The 18818-nt window shown below is 37.9% G+C and overlaps 1 protein-coding gene across 3 annotated transcripts in view; it reads left to right on the top strand.

Annotated features, from left to right (window-relative positions):
* Nucleotides 1–18818, top strand: part of PCSK2 (proprotein convertase subtilisin/kexin type 2) — a 160621-nt gene that overhangs the window by 113101 nt on the left and 28702 nt on the right. For 2 of the 3 annotated variants that reach the window (XM_081942090.1, XM_081942091.1), the window contains exon 12: nt 5511–5776. In XM_081942090.1, the coding sequence (XP_081798216.1) occupies nt 5511–5776 (266 nt within the window). Of the gene's footprint in view, nt 1–5510; nt 8068–18818 lie in introns of those variants that run through there. The other variant, XM_081942089.1, reaches the window with a different exon arrangement.

Genomic DNA, 18818 nt, shown 5'->3' with positions numbered 1-18818 from the left:
AATGGGATTATGCTGTGCCGCTATCCACATTCTTTGAGGGCAGTGTTTGGTGGTTTTCCCTGGATGAAATTTAAAAATCAACTGCTGGAAAAAACTAAGATTGATTATATTACAGAATGTGTTTTGGCATAGTATTTCAACCCACCCACCCCCCTCAAAGGACTAATTACCTGTCAGCCCATTGGCAGCCAAAATTACAGCTTTCTTAGTTGTAGTGAAGTGATTTGTGTAGCTTAAATACAGTTGCTGAATGAACGCTTTAAACCAGTGCTCTGTGAGTTGGCAGGAAGTGGGAGATATGGGCTCCTAAGAGTCTCACATGAACCCTGTCTGACAAACTATCTCCAAAGATTCTTTTGAATCAGAACCCAACCTGGAGGTGGGGGCGAAGAAGGCCAGTGTCTCATCAGACTCTGAGAGAAGCAACAGATCTGTTGTGGGTTAGAGATTTGATTATGAATCGGAGGTGGAGCGGCAGCCTTCATGGCTGACAAGGTGCTGGCCTTTTTGTCAAAATAATTTTGGAACAAGCGGAGACCAGAAGAGATAAAAAACCTGGTAAGAGAATTTATCTAACCCACAACTATAAATTAAACCTGGAAAAGGCAAAGAAATTTTGAGAACATAAATAATACTAATGGTCAGATCGGGACTTTTTTTTTTCCTAAAAGAAAAAGAAGAGAGGAAGGTGGAGGGTTGTTAACACCAGTCCCCCCGGAAGTTCTTTGTCTGGCGCTTTCAAACAGAAGAACAGAAAGCAGAGGAGAGAAATGAGGAGTGGAAAGGGGAGAGAGGAGTAGCAGAGAGGAAGGGGAAGTAGAGAAGGGAAGGAGGACAGAGAGAAGAAAGGAGGTAGGGAGGGGGATGAGAGAAGGAGAAGAAAGTGAATGCACAAATAGTGTATGGAGAGAAGAAGAGCCAATAGCCAATTTTTTTTCTTTTTCTTTTGGAGAGTTGATGGTAAGATGAATTGATGTAAACATTTAATAATACAATACAATGTTGGCTATGTAATACTGTACATGTGGTTATATGTTATGAAAATGAAAAATAAAAAACTTTATGAAAAAAAGAAAAAGAAAGATGCTCTGTATAAGAGAGAGAACTCATCAGCCATGGAGTAACCTCAGACTGACAGTTTTTCCCAAAATAATTATTAACCTGATAGACTATCAACCTATTAGCTATTAAGATGCAAGATTAAGATTTGTGCAGTTAAGACGGAAAAGCTGCAGTTTGAAATGTTACTATATAGATGTTTTTGTCAAGTCACAGCATACACAGCATAGTTACTAAGCTATAGTCTTCAAAAGGTGCTTCTTTGGGGGTGATCTTTCAAGTCATTATCTGACTTCTGAACTAGTCCTTGCATTTTTAATGGCAAGGTTTTTCAGAACTGGTTTATCACTGAGGACTGAGAGAGAATGATTGGCCCAGTGGTGAAATTCAACATTTTTTACTACCGGTTCTGTGGGTGTGGCTTGGTAGGCATGGCAGGGTAAGGATATTGCAACATTTCCATTCCGTCCCCACTCCTGAGACCATCCAGAAGTGGTATTTGCCAGTTCTCTGAACTACTCAAAATTTCTGCTACCGGTTTTCCAGAACCTGCTGAATTTCACCCCTGGATTGGCCCAAGGTTACTCTGTGCCTGGTGTGGGCCTAGAACTCCTGGTCTCCCAATTTCTAGTCTGATGCTCTACCCACTGCACCAAACTGACTCTTCAAACGATAGGGAAGGGAAAATATATATGTTGAAGCCATACCTGTGATAAGCTACATTTTGTGGCAGATTGAGCATTTTAAAACAACATCCCATTAAGAGAAGATGGGAGGAGTTCAGCTCAGCAGGAGTCAGGTTGTTAGAAGCACAAGAATCAAGTTGTTCAATTGCATGTGTTAGGCTGAAGGGGGACTAATCAATTTCAGTTTTCCATTCTCTTGGTCCCTCAGTCAGCTGATCTCTTTTAAAAAGAAAGAAAGAAAAAAGGAACTGTCTGCGGTAGTCAATTTCTTGTCTGATTTGCAGCCAAACCAGCACTGCAGGATTGATGCCACATTGAAAAGAATGGGACAGGTTTACATGCTATAACCAAGCCAATCATAGATCTCAGTTGTGTCAAATATTTAAGTCTCCTTCTCCATGTGCCATGGATTGTCTGGATGAGAGGTCTTTCATTTCCCCAGGAAAAAATCATTAATTTCATGCCAAAACACTCTGTCCCAGCTTCAGTTTGCCTCAGCTGTGGGCTGCCTATAAGAGGAAAGTTTTCTGGCATGATCATGTCTTTAGAATCAGTGAGAGGAACATTTTTCTTACCCACAGTAAATATCTGTATTTGATGAGTCCTTAATCCAATTTAAATTTACAAATCTGTTGCCTCACTTCAATGGATTAGTTATCTTTTACTAACTTTCCACATGTTGGAATAACGAACAGGGTTATTCAATATGATTCAGATTATCCACTCTTATTTAGAAGGAGAAAATTGGAGTGGTAAACCTAGCTTGACAATTACATGGCATTTTCCTTCTGATATAAAGTCAATGTGATGAATCAAAAATGGTCAGGAAATGCCTTCTGGAAAAGAGCTTGGTGCTCCATTCCTCACTTGTAACAGCAGAAAATAGATTTCATGAAAAGTTACCATATAGGAATTCTCAGAGCACTGTATCAAGCAGCTTTCTGTGTACATTTCAATGTGCAAGACCCATGAGTAATAAAAAGGTCATGTTTAACTCCATCAGGGAAACACAATTATTATTTGGCTTGTCTTTGTTTATAAATAGTAAATGGGGCCACCTTTAAAAAAAAACAGAAAATAGTTCTTCCTCCTCACCCAAAACTGATGATAAAAATTAAGAAAGCTACAGTCCTTGCGTTGTAATATTAGTTGGAATACAGTAGAACCTGTGTGTCTTATTCTCCTTTCCAATAGATCGTCTTTTGCATTGGACCATAATCTATAATGCTTTCCCTAGTCTTTTTCCTGGTGTTGGTAAAAACAAAAGCAGCAACAAATGAGCATCATTTCTGTCCATATATCTATTCCTTTCTAGTGACTAAGATACTGAAAGCACAGTATTATAGTCATCTCTGAAAGTCAGTTTTTCAGGAGGTCTTCATAGTCAAGTATCCATGGAAGCAACACTGTTAAGCTTGTGAGACTACTCCTTCAAGGTAGGCCAGCTCAAGAAAAAGATAAGACATCACAAAGATCACAGGGATTCTATTTTATTGTGATATCTATAGAACATTAAAAGCTTGACAGAGGTTCTTTCTATTCCATTTTATACCAAATAAAATCAAGGCAGGGTTATTTTGACTTTCTTTCTGAATACTTTCCTGGGATTGAATTGTTAATTTTCTTCTTTAGCAATAGCAATAGCGCTTAGACTTATATACTGCTTCACGGTGCTTTACAGCCCTCTCTAAGCGGTTTACAGAGTCAGCATATTTTCCCCAACAGTCTGGGTCCTCATTTTACCCACCTTGGAAGGATGGAGGACTGGGTCAACCTTGAGCCTGGTGAGATTTGAACTGCTAAACTGCTGGCAGCCAGTGATCAGCAGAAGTAGCCTGCAGTATTGCACTCTAACCACTGTGCCACCACGACTCTTAAGAGATCATCCATTCCTTCATAAAGGAATTTCCACATTACTTTACATTCCTGCATGATCTGAAGATTGTATATATCAAGGGTTCTTTATTTAGAGGGAGAAAGTTGGGCACATACTGAAGCATTCACTTTGCTTTCTAAACTGGATTAAAAACATAATATTCAAGCCATAATACACCCAACATCAGGACCAGAAGTTCTTAGTCCAATACCAGGAATTTTAATGACAGTCTTAGTTCTTATATGCAACAAGTTGTCCATGACTAGTGTTCAAATGAAACCAATAACTGAGCATGGTAAATAATATTCCAGTTTGAAACCAGTTACATCATTCATTAAATTTGTATCTGATTTATTCCATCATATATTGATGACTCCAGGTTACTTTTAGGACTCTGCATATGTAATCTGAATGCTGTTTCATTGATACATTAAATACTTTGTTTGCTCTATGTTCTCAAGTCTTCAGCTTAATTTCTAAGCAGTCCAATTATTTTCTTATTTGATTTCATATGAAGTCAATGAAAAAAAATCAAATAATTAACTGGGGCAATTTATTAATTTACCATTCCATATATTTTATAGGAATTTACACATTACTGATGTAAAGGTTTTATAAGGATTATAGAACATATTGGTTAGGTTTTATCTGGACAAATTTAAATATAATAGCTTAGTACCATATAGTTACTGATGAGAAATCCTGGAAGTTGTAGTTCAGCTATATGGAAAGAAAGGAAAGGAGAGGAGACGAAAGGAAAGGAAAGGAAAGGAAAATCTTTGTATTATTATAAGCAGGGAGTTGAAAGTAAGTAGATTATGCTTCATGCAATTTGGACAAAAACAAAAGTGAGTTTCCATTGAGAGATGGCTGAGATGTGAGTTTCTATGGTTGAGATTTGTTCATTTACTTAATGACCATTATTGGTTCAGCCAAATCTTTATTAAAGATAATGACTGCCAACCAACAGACGACATAGCGTGGCAGCCAAAATTAGATGTCATAGGAAAATGTAAATTCTGAAAAGGAGGGAATGTGGTATAGCATTGTCATAAAACAGAACAAAAATTGCTCATCCATTTTACTTAACCTTCGTTATAAAATTAATCCTTTTCTTATATTTCCATATTTCTAACTTCTGTTTCTGTTGGTTATTATGGTATCAATATAAATGTGATCAATATTATTGTAAATATTATGATTTCTCAAAATTATGTGTATGCAGACAATACAGTTTATTTAGAAATGGATTTTTTAATGTTTCATAAAAACTTTTTTTTAAAAAAAAGAGCGAAGACTTATTCTCTGAAGGATTTAAGATGGCTCAGGTAGAAAATAGAATATTTGAATCACAGCTGGAAAATAGAGGCACAGGATGCATTTGTATTGGGCTGGGAGTAAGAATAAGATAATAACATCCACTCTTGCATTCAGTGATGTATCTATATTGGTAATGAGCCAAGCAAAAAGTTTGAATCTGCCCAAGATGCTGTTTGTAGAAATGCTGACTATAAACTTAAATAATAAATAGAATACTATAAATAAGTTATGACCTGAAAGGGAAGCACACAATTTCATGATCTCATAAAGCCCCAAATCTGATTTTTTCAGTGGGCCTGGAGACTACAAATGGAGACAGAGCCAATCATGCTGTGGTTTTTGTTCTGAGTTTTATTATATGAGGGGTGTTTTAATGTTGTAAGCCACCAAGGAGTCACCTATGTGTAAGTTTGGACAGCTACATAAATTTGTATTAAAAATAAATAACCTATTACTTATCTTAATGCAGTCTTTTTATATTTTCATTCTAAATCTTAATCTGCACTTTTGGATTGATGGGTACTGAGGAAAACATGGTATTCAGCAATGCTTTTCTTTGCAAATCCTAGGAAAGTACCATCTGATGGCAAGCTGGTTCTAACACTTTCAACAGATGCCTGTGAGGGGAAAGAGAACTTTGTCCGTTACCTTGAACATGTTCAAGCAGTTATCACAGTGAACTCTACAAGAAGAGGGGATTTGAATATCAACATGACCTCACCAATGGGGACAAAATCCATCTTGCTGAGTCGGCGGCCAAGGGATGATGATTCCAAAGTGGGCTTTGACAAGTGGCCTTTCATGACTACACATTCTTGGGGAGAAGACCCCAGAGGTACTTGGGTTCTCGAAGTTGGGTTTGTTGGGATCTTGCCCCAAAAGGGAGTCCTGAAAGAATGGACATTAATGCTACATGGAACTCAAAGTGCACCCTACATAGACCAAATAGTGAAAGATTACCAGTCTAAACTGGCCATGTCCAAGAAGGAGGAGTTGGAAGAAGAATTAGATGAAGCAGTAGAGAGAAGTCTCAAAAGTATATTAAACAAGAATTAGCACTGCTTTGCATGCCAAACGGCTAGATTTCCACTTTGTCCTTTCCTGTATGTTCCCATTAGGCATATAACATTCATTGTCTCTCGATCACTATCCAATCTTTTCATTCTACAATGGTGCATTGTCTAATTTAACTACAGTGGAAATTTCTGAATTCTGAGCGACAAATATATGATTACAAACCAATTACTTTGCAAGAGTGTATGGCTGAAACTATTTTCATTTGAAGACAAATTATTTCAGGGAGGGATATTTTATTTTGTTTTGCTACATTTGACCTCATGCAACATAAAACAACCAACTGGAAAAGTTGTGGCCACGTTTCTTTATATATATTTTATAGCAGATACATAATTGACAATTTTATTTTAAATTTTGGAAGAGGGCTTGCTGATGTAGACTTGCTGAAATATTGCAAGTTATTTTAAAAAAAGGAAATAAATATCAAAATTTGGGGTTCTAAATTATATTTTATTTATGTTTCCATGAATTACTTTGAAATCAAACAAAAACAGCTGCAAAATCTTGTGTCATTCTCCTGCTGAAAATTTTCCTCATTGCTAGCTGCTATTGGCCTTTGAAAAGTCTATATTCACTAACCAATATCTTCACCAGCATTTAGCAGTAAGAGAGAGGGGTTTTTTTGGCAGGAAACTGGTGCAACTGTTTATTTATTTTATTTATTTATTTATTAAATTTGTTCGCTGCCATAAGGCAACGGTTTATGAAGGTTTTTTTCCCTTTAAAAAAAAACCCATCTTCCCCAAAACTCATCAAAACTTTAATCACAGTTTTTTTAAAGTCTAAAATACAGTTTGGTCCTAAGATCAGTTCAAGCACATTGCCAAAGCCAATAAAATAAGAATCATAGCTTGTCAATAGTTATAGAATACCAACTCTATCATGCATTATCACAAACTCCAAGCCTATAGCATCCTTGAACTAAGCCCATTTAATTCAACTGGAGCTAATTGTGGTTATGTAATGAGGAAATTGCCCTGAAATAAATAGATGAAGTTTATGGGCAAGCTAGTTTTCTGAGCTGTAATGTTTACCCAGGTTCATACCCACAACTTCAAGTTATCCCTAGGCTGCAAAAAGTCACCAATCAATATCAGAACTGGAAGTTCTGACATCAGTAGTAAGCACCTCCCTTTGCTTTATTATAGTTCTTTTGGCAGACCAATCTGTACAAATAATTCCCAGTGTATGTAGCATACTTTGACAACTGAATTTGTTGCTTGTTGAAAAATGTCCTAAAGAGCAGGGAGATATGTACTCTTTGGAAGATACATCTAAATGAAATACTATGTAGAGTTTCTGCTATATTCATATTTCCCACATGAGCTATAGTGTAGCTGTTCTTCTGAGATCTTGAGTTCTAAGCTAGAAGAGATAATTGTGCCCCATGGCTGCCAGCTCACAGTCCTGCTTAGATTACTTTTCTAATGCCCTCATGTGAACAGATATAATATTAAAAGATGGATCAGACAAGCTAATCCATAATCCCATCTTGTCAAATCATGGATTAGGAAACACAGTGCAGTGACAGTGACTATGGTGGGATGTGAAGCACCTTCAATAGTGACCTATTGCTACCGATGAAGCAAAATATACCGTCTCCTTATTATTGTTATTTCAACACAACAATAATTGGATAACAATAAAAGGTGTTCTGTGTCTCTTTGAGGACCCAGCCTTTCTCTTTTCAAAGGCGAAGAATGATTATGTTGATTGGAGAGAGAATTAAGCATCTTTACCAATACCTCAGACCCACTTCTGATCTCTTCTTTCTCTATCCTCCCTCCTAAAAGAACTTTGACCTTAAACACCAACCTTCTGTTTATGATCACGAAAGTTGCCCTGGTGGATTCCACAGGAATGAGACCCATTTTACATCAAGCACATGAAATGGACATGCATAACAAGCTGACTGGCAAAGTTATTGACTCAAAGTCTTGAGGAGAAAATACTCACAAATCAATTAATGTTCATATTTCTCCTCACTAATATTCTCACAGTGAGGAGAAATGATGGGAAGGACTAATTAATTCTATTTTGGGGGGGCAGAATTTGGGGGAGGGCGGGACGTTGCTGAAGCTCTTCTGTTCCATAGAAATTCCAGAGTGCAGAAATCAGAATGGTGTCCAAAATTCAGTGTAAAGAGAGTTTGGTGCTGAGGAGGTAGCATTAGCTATTTCTTGCCTGCAGTCAGATTGGATTATAACGCACCACAATGTCCCTGGACACTTCTGAGAATCTTCATTCAGTACAGATATTGCAAGAGATTGGATGGGGGAAAGATTTCTTATGTGAGAATTTGGACTGCGGGCAATGAGAGCAGAACAAGCACAATTTGGTACTCACATTAATGGCTTCAAAACACAGCAAGTCATGTTGTTTTACCCTTTCCTTGATGCTTTCATGCTGGGCTTTGGATTCTTAACAGCATCCCAATTTTTTGCTTCTGCTAGCACTCTGCATGCAAATAATGACCCTAATGAAATGTGGAATAATTAGTGTCTAATTCTCAATGCAAAATGCATTAGGGCACATATAATTTGTGCAGTGTTTCATACAAATTTATGGGCTGCAATAATGTTTGAACTGTCTCTCACACTTCTTTGTGTTTCTCCAGTCTATCTTTTTAATGTGTGGTATTTGCAAAGATAAAACCTCAAGCATTTCGGTTACAAACCTGGCTATTCAGAAGAGGGTTTTGGAAATTTATAAATCAAAGACATGGGTTAATGAAGCCTCTGAATCAAAATAATCTGGAAGTATATGTAGATCTATCCCTTGATCTCCCAGATACAGGAATCAGTGAACAATAAGAAGACCAATGCTTCAGATTAAAAACCATCATAAATCCAACCATTCAAAAAAGAAAAAAGAAAAAGGGAATAAAAGCCATACAATTTAAAAGTGAAATATAGTAAGTAATAATACAGAACTAAAAGCAGTGAACCAATCTCATTTCTTTTTAGAATGAGTAAAGCAGCTAGAGTTTTGCAACTAAAAGACCTTTCTTTTTTCTACTCACTGATTAGCGTCTCAGGTGGACCAAAAAAAAGTCAGTTTGTAGACCAAAGCCAGCACTTTAATATAACAAGTCCTCCAAAAGCTCTCCAATATATACAATAGGTATAGAAGCTACACTTTTTTAACCAACTGAAGTTCAAAAACCTTTCATTGGCATTTTTTTGTTGAGTATGTAATAATAATCTCAAAAATGAACTAGAGCATGAAATGGTCAGATGTTCATTCTTCAAAGAAAAGAGCCACTGGTTTATTGCTAAAACTGGGTACAGATTGTTCTTGCCCTTTTTTCTTTTGATTCTGCAACAACTTGGGACCCCCCAGGTTTAAGTACCTTACATTTTTGAAATAATGTCAATCCATAAAATATTGTAGTCTCAATTCCAGATCAGTATATTGGTTGATCAATATCTGACTTTCCATCTTCCAGCAACATTTACTGTAGGATCTTCATGGAACCTAAAGAGAATTTAGCTATTTCTTATTACATAATAATAATAATAATAAATTTGGATTTATTAGCCGCTCCCTTTCCAAGTAGGACTCGGGGCGGCGTACAATGGAGCATAAAACATAAAAAATATATAACAACACCAAACGTACATACATACACAACATACCTACATACATACACGGAGGAGGAAACAAATTACATCAATAGACAGTTAAAAATCAACTTTAAAATACCCCAATTGTAAAAACCCAATAAAAATTAATATTTAAGGACAATTTAAAAACAGTTTGGAGGAATGGGAAAATTACGATTGCGATTGAGCCAGGCCGGATAATTGAAAGAGGTGGGTCTTCAGCTGTACACGGAAGGAGCGGAGATTGGAAGTAATCCTGATGTCACGGGGGAGGTCATTCCACAGGGCTGGGCCCATCACAGAGAAGGCTCTGCTCCTGGGTGTCGCCCCCCGACACTGTTTGGCGGACGGCACCCGGAGAAGTCCCTCTCTGTGTGCGCGAATTGGTCGTAGGGATGTGTGGGGCAGGATGCGATCCTGCATATAACTAGGCCCTGTGCCATGGAGCGCTTTAAAGATCATAATCAAAACCTTGAAACGCACTCGGTAGACCACAGGCAGCCAGTGCAGCTCGCGCAGGAGAGGTGTTACAGGGGAGTATCTAGTCCTCCCCATAATCACCCGCGCGGCTGCGTTCTGGACCAACTGTAGTCTCCGAGTGCATCTCAAGGGAAGCCCCATGTAGAGAGCATTGCAGTAATCCAGGCGAGACGTCACTAGCGCATGGGTGACTGTGCGTAGGGCATCCCGGTCCAATAAGGGGCGCAATTGGCGCATCAGGCGAACCTGATGGAACGCCCCCCTTGCCACGGCTGTTACATGGTTATCCATGGACAGCCGGGCATCCAGGAGGACGCCCAAATTGCGCACCTGTTCCATGGGGGCTAGTTGCACGCCCCCAATGGCCAGAGATGGAAGCACCTGGTTGAACCGGGGGGCCGGAAGCCACAGCCACTCCGTCTTGGAAGGGTTGAGTTTTAGTCGGTTGCCATCCATCCAGACCCGTACGGCCTCCAGACACCGGGACATCATTTCGACGGCCTCATTGGGGTGGTTCGGAGTGGAAATGTATAGCTGAGTATCATCAGCATACAGATGATATCCCACTCCAAAACCACGGATGATCTCGCCCAGCGGTTTCATATATGTGTTGAACAGGAGAGGCGAGAGCACCGATCCCTGTGGCACTCCACATGTGAGTGGCCTCCGGGTCGAACTCTGCTCCCCTGTCAACACACGTTGCGTCCGACCAGAGAGGTAGGAGCCAAACCACCGTAAAACGGTGCCCCTGACTCCCAGCCCCTCTAGCCGGTGCAACAGGATACCATGTCTCTGGTACGTGTCCAACTTTTTTAAAAAATTAGGATAATTATGAGGGACCTTACTTAAAATTTAGTTTGAAAATTGAAGACTTTGGCTACACAAAGTTGAGCTCTTTGCGGGTTAACTCATTTTCTCTCTTAATATTTAATGGATACTTAAATATTTCTCAACAACTCCATACAATCTGAAATTGTGTAATTTTGTCAGGGATAAGATCACATGGCACCATTATTTCATTTTTTTTTTGGTACTAAATCATTCCTTGATTAAGTATACCAACTGTATCATTGCATTGCCTTTTGTCTTTCTGCCTTTCATGTCAGAAGGCCAATGGGATCCTTCTAGAGGAAAATTGTTTCCTCAAGAAAAGCAATGTTATATAAAGCCCTGAATGGAAAGGTAAAAAGTATAAAACAAACAAATTAGAATAAATTGGGTTTATGGCAACTAATACCCAATACTTCTTTTGTACAGAGATGAGATAGAGAAATAAAAGTGATAGAGACGGAAACAACTGATACTACAGAAAGTCTTTGATTTAGCTTCTGAAATCTCAAGTAAAAAGAATTTCAGATTTTAGCTCTGAGAAAGCTTCTGCTGTTTGACACTTCCTTTCAGTCCCCATTTTCTTTCTTAACTTAACATTCACTGCCAATGTAATTTTCCTATATTACACGCTTAATTTGAAAAAAAATATGAGTGTTTACTCTTAAATAATTCTTGGGATTATACTTCAAGGGTTATATTTTCTGCCTGTGAATGACCAATCTATCTGATTATTTCCAATATTAAATCATACTTTTATAGCATCACCCTTTATTTTCTCCCTTCGCCTTGCCTGATGGAGTTTTATTTATTTATAAGACAAACAATTTATTCTAATTTGTTTGTTTTATACTTTTTACCTTGCAGATTCATGCAGGCACCAGGTTGCCTCTCTCTGAAGTGGAAAATGTTGAGCTGACTCAAAATGGTACATGCGAGCTTTCCAGAGGGTCTCCCTAATCAGACCTAGAAAATCTGATGAATTTCAACAAGTAATCCAGAGTAGAGGGGATTAATGTTATATGTACAACTATTATAGCACAACACACAGCCATTTACATCTATTTATTCTAGTAATGGAGTTCATTGCAGGAGCCTTCTTAGTAAGATGTTAATTATTAGTTTCTTATAAAACAGAAGATAAAACTAAGGTTAAAGTACTTGCCAGATGGCTGACTAGACACAGGGGGCAAATTAATGGGCAGATGATAAAGTAAGTGGAATCTTCTACTGGAATATCTGGAAGAGATTTTCATGCCTCAAGAGCATGGTATGTGCAGCAGCTGTCATATGTAGGGAACAATGCTTCCCTTGCCATCTTGAGATTTTATTGCAGAGCCAGGGGCTCTGTATCTATATCCCTTCGGTGTTAACAATTCCTAATGCCAAAGTTTTATGTAACTTGGGGTATGGAGTGCAGACTCATGAGTATCTCGACATTCCCTATGGGAAGCTACAGGTTATCCAAAATAATTAGGTGTTTTTGCTGCTCCAAAACATGACTCTTGGCTTGGAAGCAGAAAAGACACATTTTGTTATTTGGCTCTTTTTGCCAGGAAATTTAGCCACACTTGACTCTGCTTGATATTTTTCTACTCTGCCTGTTCGATTCCTGTCATGGGTAAATTGTTAGAACTTCTGGGATTTAGCAATAAAGGGAAATTAAAATAATGGATTTTGGATGTAGGTTGGGGGAGAAGTTGGGAGCACCAGGCTAATCAGTCATTTAAAGCAGTGTTTCTCAAACTTGGCAACTTTAAAATATGTGAATTTCAGCTCCCAGAATTCCCCAGTCAGCATGTCTGGCTGGGGAATTCTGGGAGTCGAAGTCCACATATCTTAAAGTCGCTAAGGTTGAAAAGCATCTGGTTTCCCATTGGGCTCTAGCTTCTAAACTTTACTCTTTGTGGAGTTCTTTGTGCTCTCTGAGCTTGGTTGTTTTCTTGCAGGCATTTCATTGCCCAAACTAGGTAACATCATCAGTGCTAGGAGCACTACTAGTTTGTGTAATGAGCTGCCCGCAAGAAAGGAACCAATCTCAGAGAGCAGCAAGGACTCCTCATTTCAACCTTGAACTACAAATATTCTACTTTATTGGTCTCTATTCCCTGGAGTCCCCAAAATTTAGAACATTTTTATTGGCAAATTTGCAGGGAATACTAATGAAAAAGACAGTCTCTGCCTTTACGGTTTGGATCAGGGAAAGACTTTACCGAGTTCTTTCTATATTGCTTTCATTACAATGGCAGTGGGTTGATTCTGATTGTTCCTTTACTATCTGAGCTCCCAGGGTCCACTGGCGCCTTTTATGCAGTTTATCTGTTAACCAGTAGAACTATTAATCACACATATAGGGTTGCTAGGTTTTGTGCTACTGGTTTGCATCCCTCAAAGGTTAATGATTGCTTGGCGCTGAATGCAGGCACTGTGTCGCCATGGTTCTTATCTCTCTTATTTTTAATTCAATTTTTTTTATATTCTTCCTATTTTCTTTCTCTTTTTAAAGAATGGACGGTGTTTACTCTCAATAGTGCTGGTCTTGTGATGGTAATAAAATGAGAATCTGTTCAATTATTTCATGATTTATTTGCACGTGTGCCTTGCCTTACTGGGCGCAGTCAAAGATATATTTCCTTTGTAAAGTGAAAACTAATCGTATGCATTTTTTTCACCAAACCAGCTTAAAACATCTCCTTTTTTTAAAAAAAATTGCTGTGAGTAAACTGGGTATTTGAGGGTAATTGTTATAGTTACTATATAGCAATTTTCAAATCTCCCAATATGGTTTAATTTATGACACTCCAATGATGGATTTCAAAAAGGCACAGCTACTTATATGCTTGAATAAAAAGGGAGATTGTGCATTTCAGGTAAACCTTCATAACAACACATAAACAATTATGATGCACACCAGACAAATCTGAACTTTGTTGACCAAATAGAACGTGGAACTTAAACTTATATTCTGACAATTTGAGAATCACGTGAGTTTATAATATGGCCAAAAATGGTTCATAACCTGAAACTCCACCTGCGTAGTGGGTCCTTATTCTATTTTGGGATAGGCAGTGTCCATAATGTGCAAAAACATGCAGGGCCTGGGACCATAGGAATCCTGTGAGTGACGAGAGTTGAAGGAAAATAGAAACTACTGTATACTCTCAAACTGTGTACTGAACTGCAAATATTTGCATTATTAAATTAGTTCTGGATTTTTTTGTTTGTTTATTTGTTTGCTACTGTATGGAAATTGGTACACCTTTTAAAACCCATGAATGTAAAACAGAACTAAAGAATACGTTGGGGCTTGTTCTATTCTCAGATTTTTGCAGGAACGTGAGTGTTTTAATAACCAAAAAAGAAGGATTTTAGTAACCAAATCCTTCTGACGACAGCACGAAAATTCTCAGCCACAATTGAGCACACTTTAAAATTAGAGACTTCCATTCCCTTTGATGAGAGAAGCACATTATAACCATATGCATCAGCATTTGTGAGTATTTTTGCATGAAACACTTTTAGAATGGAAAACAAGGAAGTTGCATGGCCATAAATTCTCTCTAAAGCTAATTAAGAACAGAATTCCTTTCAATCTTGTTGTTTTTAAACTGTGATTTCTTAAAACGTAATGAGCATATAGTATGAACAGGCATATCTGAGAGTAGAATTTGCTTCTACTGGGATGACTGTCTGCTCTATTCTAATCCTGCATGAAATCATTGCTCCATTGGAGACAAATGTCCTTATTGGCATAATGCATTTTCATCAAATTCAGCAGTAGCAGGGAACCAAATACTGTAGGCATTGCAGCTATCTTTCCTTGCTGGTACAGCTCGTCTATACTTATGTATGTAACTGTTTAAACCTATGAAATTTAAACATTTAAACTTTTGCTATACTATATGGAATGTGTAGTAGTAGCATACAGGCATTATTGTATGTTATATATTTATATAGACACATCCTATTGTAAATAAGAGTAAGAATTTATTGCATATATGCATACATATGTATGTGTGTATGCATTTCTAACAGATGTGCATAGCCCATGCAAATTTATTTACCATGAAAGCAAAAATCACAATAATGTCTCAGAAAGCCTTCTAAATGATAATGAAGGGGCTCATTGAATTTATATGTAGAGATGCCATTGCTGTGATGTAAGTTTTCCATTTGAACATTAAAAGTCTTATATTGTAGCAAAATAACTAAATGGGTGTATATATTTTCATAATCCCAATGGAAAAGCAATTCTAAGGAGCAATGGCACATTTTGATATTAATAGCATTATTATGTAGATCGATTCAATTTGTAGGGTTTTTAATTTATTGTATGCATCAGAATGCAGTTATGAGTCCTTTTTGTGAGACTGCTGATGCAAAATGATGTTTATTTATCATAATTGTGTTTTTTTTTAAAGTGGGAGTCATGGGATGAATTGTATACAGGCAATGAGCTATTAAGCCCTGTGCTAATGTTTTATAATATGAGTAAAAATAAAGAGATGTTGTAAAGCAGCAGATCCAAGCACAATTGCTTATCAGTAGTTATGTGACAGTGTAGTCTTTACATTTAGATTAAAAAATGGTAGAACATGCTGGTATGATTATTTCAGAGGTTAGGTAAAGAAAACTTGCACTTTCTTGGAAAGGCAGTCTGTTCTTCATCTGTCTTTTTTATATTTAGACTAAATATAATCTAAGAACAAGTGAAATGAGAAGCTGAAGTCCCAAAATCTCACCAAACCATCTGCTGAAATTGACATGTGAATTGGTTTGCTATTGTAATAGGTTGTTTTATTTATTTATTTTATTAATATATTTATACATGGACCTTTACAAACTGTTTTCGGGGGCAATCTAAAAATTACAGTGGAATATCTACAACATTTTAGAACTGCATAAAACCTATAAAGCTAATTATATGAAAGGGCTGGATTGCTTTGCACTAAAACGTAGGAAGAACATTCCACAAACTAGATAGAGCTATGGAAAAAGCCCATCTCTCATCCACAGCTGGCACATCTTAAGGTAAGAGAAGACTGATGATGAAGCACGTTGTTTCAAGTATTCAAGCACCAGGACTGATATTTTGAAGTGTGCCAACAAACAAATCGGGAATTATTGGATTAAAACAAAAAAACTCTGGGACTATATTTCTGTTCTTTCAGAGCAGTACAAAATACAATACATTGCAATCTAATGAGAATGACTAATAACAGTGGTTATTTATGTGCAATAGGAGGGCCCCATTGCCTATGTACACCTAGATGGACTTTCTAATTGGACACTCTGGAAATATGTAGCTGGACTACATCGTGTAGGAGTGAAGATTCTGTTGCTTTCAAGATGTTCTGTAATTTCCATGCTCTTCAATCATGGATAATATGACCTACGGTCAAGCCCAATTTATCACTTTGGAGGTGGCCTTTGTGCTTATCCAGTGGGGTATTATATTTTCTCTTTTTTAATGACTGGTTCTATTTTCAAACCTTTGAATAAATAAATATCTGCTTTGCATAGGGTATAATAGTCTTGCCTGGCTTTGTAGCCAAGATTATAGGCATGTGAGAAATGACCCTGAGCCCATTTTGGAAAGGGGGAGGGTTAAATCATAATGTTTAAATAGAAATGTGAGACACAAATGTGCTTTATGCTGACGGTTTTATTTCCCCTGAAAACATATTCAGATATATTTTGAAGAGCAAACCTGACTAAGCAGCGGGGAGCAATAATGCCCATGCTGCCACAACACAATTACCTAATTTAATGCTCATGTTTTGTAGAAGAATAAAAAGGAATCAACTGAGTGCCAAGGATACCCATAGAATTAAATTTATCTCAAACAAACCCCATCATACAGAAGATTAAATTAACTCCATCCAGTCAAATGGAATGGGATCTAACCATCTACTGAGCCATTTTCCTTATGATAAAGGAAAAGAAATGGTAAAAGAGCTGGGGAGAAGTAATGCCTTCCCTTATAGAACTCACTGCCAATACATAGCAGCACAGAGCATGGTTTCCCAAATATTGGCTGCAACCTATTGCTGTGGGCCTAGCCAATGGGGAAGGGGCTAGTAATGTTTAAAAGCCTTACTATTATTTTGCTGGTGCAAGACCTTCTGGAAATTCAGACAGTTCCTGAAGAAAATGAATAGTTCTGTGTTTCCAAAATGGCCATACTTGATCCCGTTACCACGATTCCATGATTCTAAAATCACTAGTGGTTTTAAGCATATTGTGGGAATAGGGCCTATGGATGGCTTCACTGAATTGACCAGGATCACTTACTGGAAGCCACTTATCGCTTAGTGATAGTATTTTCCCCATTTGGAGGCCTCTAAAGATGTTGGTCTCCTCCCAGCCCATTCCTTGAGCCATCGAATGCAGATCCTCATGTTAAAGCATTGCTCTTTTAATGGAAACATACAACTTAAATTCCTATATAGCTACCTTGCTCTATAACAGGGATGTCCAAACTTGGGAACTTTAAGACTTGTGGACTTCAACTGCTGGCTGGGGAATTCTGGGAGTTGAAGTCCACAAGTCTTAAAGTTCCCAAGTTTGAACACCCCTGCTCTATAAAATTGCTCAGCCTTCTTATCATGCAACAAACAAAGCATGACCTATCACTAAGCTTACAGTCAAATGTTTGTAACTGCTGTTGATGGCAATTAACATAAAGGCTTGGTAAACTTACAAGAGCTCCAGAAATACTCATCCTGCTCACAACTGCTTGGAGAAAATATGGTGCAGAAGGTCTCCTAATATCCAGGGATGGATTCTTCTGCCACTCTATGATTTAAAAAGGTATCTATGAGTTCGATCTCTAAATGTTGGTTTTGCATCCATTAGCTGAGACTTTGGAAAAAGTTCAAAGAAGAGCAATTAGGATAACTAAAGGCCTGGAGAAAAAACATATGAGGAACAGTTGCAGGATTTGGGTTTGGCTAGTCTAGAGAAAAGAAGGACTAGGGGTGACATGATAGCAGTATTCCAATATTTGAGGGGCTGCCAACAAAGGGGGGGGTCAAATTATTCTCCACAGCATGAGAAGGCAAGACAAGAAATAATGGATGGAAACTAATCAAGGAGAGAAGCAACCTGGAATTAAGGAGAAACTTCCTAACAGTGAGGACAGTTAACCAGTGGAACACCTTGCCTTCAGAAGATGTGGGTGCTTCATCACTGGGAGTTGTTAAATAGAGACTAGACCTTCTCTGAAATAGTATAGGGTCTCCTGCTTGAGCAGGTGGCTGGACTAGAAGACCTTGAAGGTACCTTCCAGCTCTACTCTGATTGAACTTAAGACAGAAGTTCCTCCAATGTGTGTCATCACTACTGAAACGGCAATTGGTGCTGTCTGTGCCTGCTAATTTGTATTTATATTTGGTTTTAGTTTTAACCTTTATAAATGGTAGGAAGACTTGTAAGCAGTTTTGCTGTTTAATTCTCACAACTATCTGTTTAGAAATAAATAAGTTTCAAAGAAAACATCTCTGGACAGGAATATACAAATATTCATATCAAATAAACTGCTAACTTAATTCAGCTTCTATACCAGAAACCTCAGGGAAGCGATGGCTCAGTGGCTAAGATGATGAGCTTGTCAATCAGAAAGGTTGGGAGTTCGGTGGTTCGAAACCATAGCACCGTGTAATGGAGTGGGCTCCCATTACTTGTCCCAGCTTCTGCCAACCTAGCAGTTGAAAGCATGTAAAATGCTAGTAGAAAAATAGGGACCACCTATTTGGGAAGGTAACAGCGTTCCATGTGCCTTCAGTATTTAGTCATGCCGGCCACATGACCACAGAAACATCTTCGGACAGTGCTGACTCTTCGGCTTTGAAACGGAGATAGCACTGCCCCCTAGAGTTGGGAACG

This window comes from Natrix helvetica (assembly GCF_964273705.1).
Source record: "Natrix helvetica genome assembly, chromosome: 2".
Lineage (NCBI taxonomy): Eukaryota > Metazoa > Chordata > Lepidosauria > Squamata > Natricidae > Natrix > Natrix helvetica.
This window is presented reverse-complemented; position numbering and strand designations above follow the sequence as displayed.